The sequence below is a fragment of the Berghia stephanieae genome, chromosome 6, assembly GCF_034508935.2.
Source record: "Berghia stephanieae isolate SIO BIC M18660-M18661 chromosome 6, UCSD_Bste_1.3, whole genome shotgun sequence".
Classification (NCBI taxonomy): Eukaryota; Metazoa; Mollusca; class Gastropoda; order Nudibranchia; family Aeolidiidae; genus Berghia; species Berghia stephanieae.
This window is the reverse complement of record NC_088365.1, coordinates 27,101,027-27,108,526: the sequence shown is the minus strand read 5'-3', so window position 1 is coordinate 27,108,526 and position 7,500 is coordinate 27,101,027. Positions and strand designations below refer to the sequence as shown.

The window sequence follows — 7,500 nt, the reverse complement described above, 5'->3', positions numbered from 1 at the left end:
TCGTTAGAAAACTTGCTGGAACTTCCTGGGGTGCCTCCACATCAGTCCTCAGAACATCCTCTATAGCACTCTGTTACAGTGTAGCAGAATACTGTGCCCCTGTTTGGGCAAGGTCCACTCACACCAAAATAGTAGACTCCGCTCTAAATAACCCCATGAGAACAATTTCTGGCACATTGAAATCAACTCCTCGTGGTTACCAATAATGAGCGCAATTGCCCCTTCCCATCTCCGAAGAGAAGAGGCGACACAAAAACAATATCACTGACTGGAGAAAACAACATCAAATACTCCACTCAGAATAATCACCCAATCAGCCCCCACAACATCACGCCTAAAATCTCGCAAACCGTTCTACAAATCCAAAAAAGAACATTTCGACCTCTCTGATAGCTGGAAAACTGAATGGGAGAAAAACAAACAAAAAAACAGTGATCTAATCGAAGACCCTACAGCAACACCACTCCCAGGTTTCTACACACTAAACAGAAAACAGTGGTCCTCCTGTAACAGACTACGATCTAAACATGGTAGAACAGCATCTAATCTCCACAAATGGGGCTATATAACAACACCAACATACCAAGCCTGTAACGCTCCAAATCAGGACATCGACCATGTGGTACTTCACTGTCCATCAACATCCATAGAGGGCGGCTATCCTGCTATCCACAAAGCTGATGACGACTACATCAGATGGCTGAATGAGTCACACTTGGAGGTGTGAAGACCATACGACACTACTATCGGGGTAGTATTTTATATTGACCGAAGTAATCACCAAAAATATGAAATCTGGCTTAAGTATAGATAGAACGAAGTTGACGTCACTCGGGTCTTTGTTATTGTTTTTTTGCGATCCACGTTTATGAGTAATTCTCACTATACTGTATTAACCAGACTATAAACTTTCAAGGATACTCATTGTTTTGTGTGTTAATACGTTATACTTCCGGATGGCAATGTTGTGAGTTTCTTAGCCGAGCGCACAGCATCTATAGATAGAACGAAGATGACGTCAATCATGTCTTTGTTATTGTTTTTGCCATCCACGTGTATGAGTACTTCTCATTAAACTGTATGAACCAGACTATAAAAGTTCATGGTTACACATGGTTTTGTGTGTAGATGCGTTATTCTTCCGGATGGTAATGTTGTGAGTGTCTTAGCCGAGCGCACATAATCTATATTGATGCTTTGAGTTTTGCCAAAATATAACATCTGCCAGCCGTATATCATAACGTAAAAAACACAAAACTATGTGGGACTTTGAACGTTTATAGATGCTGTGCGCTTGGCTAAGAAACTCACAGCATTGCCATCCGGAAGTATAACGGACCAACACACAAAACTATGTGTAACCTTAAACGTTTATAATCTGGTTAGTACAGTTTAGTGAGAACAACTCATAAACGCGGATGGCAAAAAACAATAACAAAGATCTGGGTGACGTCATCTTCGTTCTATCTATAGCCCAACACTAGGACTTATATTTTGACATCATTTTAAAGTGCTTTTTTGTGCAGTGTCAAGTGGGTTGTCGCGTCGCCATCGTTAAGTTATAGCCTGGCACTGAAACCAAAAAGGACTGGCATTTTGACGTCATTATTTGGTTTTTGCACCGCCTAGTGAGTTGTCGTTAGTAGTACTCATGGAAACAAGTGGTCCCATGGTTGAGCTATTGAATACAATTCACGATTTGTTTTCTTTTGTAGCCAAAGACTGGCATTTTGACGTCATTTTGTGGTCAGTGTCGGGCTATAGATAGTATGCGCTTGACTAAGAAGCTCATAACATTGCCATCCGGAAGTATAACGGACAAACACACAAAACTGTGTATCCATGAACGTTTATAGTCTGGTTAATACAGTTCATTGAGCATTACTCATAAACGCGGATGGCAAAAAACAATAACAAAGACCTGAGTGACGTCATCTTCGAACTATCTATAAATAGTATGCAGATGACGTCACTCAGGCCTTTGTTATTGTTTTTGCCATCCACGTTTGTGAGTACTTCTCACTAAACTGTATTAACCAGACTATAAACGTTCAAGTTTACACACAGTTTTGTGTGTTGGCCAGTTTTACTTCCGGATGGCAATGTTGTGAACTCCTTGGCCAAGCGCATTCTATCTATAAGTTAACGATGGGTACGATTGTCGTTAGTAGAGCTCATGGAAACAAGTGATCCCATTGGTTGAACTATTGAATACAACTCACGATTTGCTTCCTTCTGTGGCCAAAGACTTGTCTTTTGACGTCATTTTTTGGTCAGTGTCAGGCTTTTAGTTCACGATGGCTATGGTGCCAGGCTACAGATAGAAAGAAATTGGCTTCAGTAGTCTGATGTCACGACGCCCGGCAACGGCGGCCCTTTTGGTTCTAAACAAAGAAAATCATTACTTTTTATTCTTCATGCTGGCTAGAACTTTTCATATGCCTTGTGATCAGAATGTGTAAAAGTCAAAACATGATCAAATTTATGTTTTTTCTCCCTCTGGATACGCTTTTATGCTCGCCGGAGAAATATTTCATACGCGCGTCCGCCATTGTTCCGATAGTTCAGAGCCAATGTTACTAAGTTACCATGCGTCATTCGGAAGGAAGTGACGTTACGACTGTTGAAGAGTATTGATGTCACTCAACTCTTTGTTATTGTATTTAGCCAGCCATTTTTATGAGTAGTTCTCACTAAAAGGTGGAGCAGCGGGTATTCGAACTCGGTACCTTTCGGGTACGAAGCGAAGACCATACTGCTGAGCCATGCTGCCCTATAACATTTGCCATGAAGGTACTCGAGATTTTGGGTAAATTGCCTCCCCGCCACTCACACCTGGACTTGAACAGGAATAAAATCGTATAATTTTTCTTCTACTTTGCGTGAAAGACAATTGTAGACTCCAGCTATTTCCGACGTGTTTTTTTGGCATGCACATTCACTGCATTTATCTTTAACAAAACAAGTCCATCGGTTGACGGTTCACTGAACACGATTATATAATAAACATTACAAGCGACGTGCATATATTCGCAGGTCTGATAATCGAAGGCAATTAGGGGCTTGTTTTAACATTGTTGTAATGGAGAATATTTTGCGTTGGTTTGAGAGTATTTCCATTATAACAATGTATTGGGTTATCAGACCTGCAAATAAGCATACGTTGGTTTGAGAGTATTTCCATTATAATAATGAGCCCATAACAATTTGGGTTAACAGAACTGCAAATAAATATATGTTGGTTTGAGAGTATTTCCATTACACCAATGAGCCCATAACAATGTATTGGGTTATCAGGCCTGCAAATAAGTACACCTTAATTACAAGGAATTATATTAGAATTAATTACTGCTACGAATTGTTCGAGTTTGAAAAACACGATGGAATTCCAAGTGAGAAAAATTCCAGGAAATGATTTGGTTGACCAATCACGCCCGTCACCGCTGTCAACAAGGGGTTTCCCCTAATCCCCGCCAAGGCCCAAACAAGGGGATTTCCCTAATAATAATAATATACTCTGTATGTGTTTGAATAGGGGGCCAAAATAATGTGTTGTTCGGGAATGTTGTTTACGCTTTAAATAAATGTGACACGGCGATCGAAAACGGTGGTATTGATGCTATGAGTTTAGTTTAAAAACGAATATTATCCGCCAGCCGGATAGAACGTATCTACACACAAAACAACGTGTAACCGGAGACAGCGAGAGTTACATTCTCGCAGTCTCCGGTGTAACCTTAAAGGCTCCATACACGCCCGGTTTTGATCCTGGTTCGTACCCCGATCAGGCAAACCGGGGTGAAAACGCAATGTGTGTGGCCAAATACCTGGCCGATAAACAGAGGTACGGTCGATCGCTCGCAAAGTCCGCATTGCTTTATATTTTTCGAGGCGATCGGCGATCGGGGGCGTGGACAATTTTTTTCGGATTTAAACATGACCTGACTTAGATAGACATCTTCTGCTATTAAAATAACACCTATTGTCCGTTCAGAAGTTTCGCGTCTCTATAAATAGTATGCGCTTGGCTAAGAATCTCACAACATTGCCATCCGGATGTATTACGGACCAACACACAAAACTATGTGTAACGATGAAAGTTGATAGTCTGGTTAATACAGTTTAGTGAGAATTACTCATAAACGTGGGTGGCAAAAAGCAATAATAATAAAGACATGAGTGACGTCAACTTCATACTATCAGTATTATTATATCGCTTTCTCCGCTTAACCTTCTCCTTACCACCTGCATCAAAATCGTCACATTTGTTACGATACAATATACATTTTTCTTATTCAGATTTATTTTGTACATCATAAAATTTGAAGAATGATCTTTGTTTAATTAATAGGAACATAAAGTTGTTTTGTAGAGAGCTTGTTTGAGTTTAAAAAATCAATTTTTCTGCTGGTTAAGCTTGCCATTTTGGGAAAATACTGAAAATGGTCGGTAAGGAGGGAGTTAAAGTTTTCTCCAATACATAAGGGTTAAAGGGATCCAAGATTGAGTCGGAACAAAATCCAAGCAAAGCGTATAAAAATCCCAAGCATGTTAAAGAAAAAAATGTCCCTGATAATACCAAACAAGTCACATAAAAAAACCCAAAACAAAACAAAACTAAACAAACATAAAAGAAAAAAAAACAAATCACAGAAAAATACTCCCCCAAAAAGTCACAGAAAACAAAGAATTCAAAGAAAAATGACAAAGAAGTCACAGAAACAGAAACAAGTCACAGAAAAAAAAAATGTGAGCGCTTGGCAAAGAAGCTCACAATATTTCCATCCGGAAGTATAACGGACCAACAAAACTGTGTGTTACCTTGAACTTTTATAGTCTGGTTCATACAGTTTAGTGAGAATTACTCAAAAACGCGGATGGCAAAAAACAATAACAAGGGCCTGAGTGATGTCATCTTCGTACAATCTATATGACTGTACAAATTGGGTCCTGGTAGCCCAGATAGGAAAAATATAGATAGAATGAAGATGACGTGTCTCTGGTCTTTGTTATTGTTTTTTGCCATCCACGTTTATGAGTAATTCTCAGTAAACTGAATTAACCAGTCTATAAACTTTCAACATTACTCATAGTTTTGTATGTTGGTCCGTTATACTTCCGGATGGCAATGTTGTGAACTTTTTAGCCAAGCGCATACTATCTATTCTACTCATTTCACTTGCAAGGGGACCCGGATCGATCCCGGGTGAAGACCAGTCCCTGTGTTCACCCAGCTGGGATTGGGTAGTTTATATTAATCTTATCTCTTATCTTGGTGCTGTCACCTTAAAGAAAACCTTTACCTATAGATAGTATCCGCCTGACTCAGAAGATCACAACATTGCCACCCGGAAGTATAACGGACCAACACACAAAACTCTGTGTGTAACCTTGAACTTTTATAGTCTGGATAATACAGTTAAGGGAAAACAATAACAAAGACCAGAGTGACGTCAACTTCATTCTATCTATAGATAGTATGCGCTTGGCTAAGAAGCTCAAAACATTACCACCCGGAAGTATAACGGACCAACACACAAAACTCTGTGTAACCATGAAATCTTATTGTCTGGATAATACAGTAAAGTGAGAATTACTCATAAACGTGGATGGCAAAAAAAAACAACAAAAAAAAAACAGATAACAAAGACCCGAGTGATGTCAACTTCGTTCTATCTATAGCCAGAATGAAAATTGGCGTCACTCAGCTCTTTGTTATTGTTTTTTAGTGAGAATAATATTGTTTTTTTTTTTTATTGGTAATTCTCATTAAATTGTATTAATCAGACTATAGATAGAATGCGCTTGGCCAAGGAGTTCACAACATTGCCATCCGGAAGTATAACTGGCCAACACACAAAACTATGTGTAACCATGAACTTTTATAGCCTGGTTAATACAGTTTAGTGAGAAGTACTCATAAACGCGGATGGCAAAAACCAATAACAAAGTCCTGAATGACGTCATCTTCGATCTATCTATACATTTTTGTGAGAATTACTCATAAACGTGGATGGCGAAAAAACAAACAATATTAAAGACCTGAGTGACGTCAACTTCATTCTATTTATAAACGCTTAAGGTTTGACGTTGTTTTTGTGTTGGTATGTGATATCCAGCTGGCGGATGTTATGAATTTTTAAAACTAAACGCATAACATCTATAGTCTAAAGCGCAATATCAACTAATTTGTTCTCAAAGCCCTTTCCAAATTCTCTTTTTAAAATGACCTCTATTTTCATCTATTCCAACAGGACTGTGCCTGGCCTTTGCAGTCTTAACTTCATCCTTTGTAACGTCCACCTCAGCCACTACATCTACAATAACACCAGACGTGACGCATCCCGTCACTCCAACATCCTTTCTTGCCAACTCTGCGTCAGTGTCTTCAAATACAACGATTACGTCATACCCAGATGACCTTTCGTCGTCGTCCTCACAGACAACATTAATACTAATAACACCTGGTTTGACTGAATCGGCCACACAACAACATTCAGCATCCCAGCACGACACCCAACAACACTCCATCGTGGGATCTACAACTACACCCCCATCGTCCCAGTTACCAATAATAGTGACCGATTCCCAGGCTGACGATTTCAGTACGCATTCATCTTCTTCTTCCTCTTCTTCTCCAATGTCTGAACATACCCCAGATGTTAGTTCAATGACTCCCAACCCTCCTAACGATTTCACTACGCTTTCATCATCATCTTCTTCTTCTCCAATGTCTGAACATACCCCAGACGTTGACTCAATGACTCCCAAACTTCCTAAAGATATCAGTACGCATTCATCTTCTTCTTCTTCTTCTTCTTCTTCTTCTTCTTCTTCTTCTTCTTCTTCTTCTTCTTCTTCTTCTTCTTCTTCTTCTTCTTCTTCTTCTTCTTCTTCTTCTTCTTCTCCAATGTCTGAACATACCCCAGATGTTGGTTCAATGACTCCCAACCCTCCTAACGATTTCACTACGCTTTCATCATCATCTTCTTCTTCTCCAATGTCTGAACATACCCCAGATGATGGCTCAATGAGTCCCAGTCCGATTCAAACAACTGGCCACACCCAACAGTCATCACAACACGACAGCCCACAATCCATCACGACGTCATCTATGACAACGCCATCACCATCCCAACCATCACCAACCACAAAGACCAATCCTCACACCGATGGCCGGGAGACCGCGGACATCAGTAGTAGAATAGCCTATTCTTCTCCAGTATCTGAACACACCCAGCAGTCAATCATGGCTTCGTCTATGTTGGAGACGGATGTTTACTTGTCCTCTTCCATTACAATGGCAATCGTTTCATCATCCAAAGCAATTTCAAACACTGCGACTGAAACTGTCTCATCCAAAATTTCACCATCAGTAATGGACAATATTTCGACGTCATCGTCATCGTCGTCGTCATCATCATCACCATCATCATACGTTTTCTCCCCACTATCATCAATGGCATACACCCCGTTACCTTCGATGACATCACCAAAAAC

General features: G+C 39.9%; 1 protein-coding gene across 7 annotated transcripts in view; it reads left to right on the top strand.

Moving 5' to 3' along the window:
* LOC144974766 (uncharacterized) overlaps positions 1–7,500 on the top strand; it is a 21,125-nt gene that overhangs the window by 3,001 nt on the left and 10,624 nt on the right. For 6 of the 7 annotated variants that reach the window (XM_078918007.1, XM_078918006.1, XM_078918003.1 and 3 more), the window contains exon 3: positions 6,255–7,500. This exon is cut by the window's right edge and continues 95 nt beyond it. In XM_078918007.1, the coding sequence (XP_078774133.1) occupies positions 6,255–7,500 (1,246 nt within the window). The remainder of the gene's footprint in view (positions 1–6,254) is intronic. The other variant, XM_078918010.1, reaches the window with a different exon arrangement.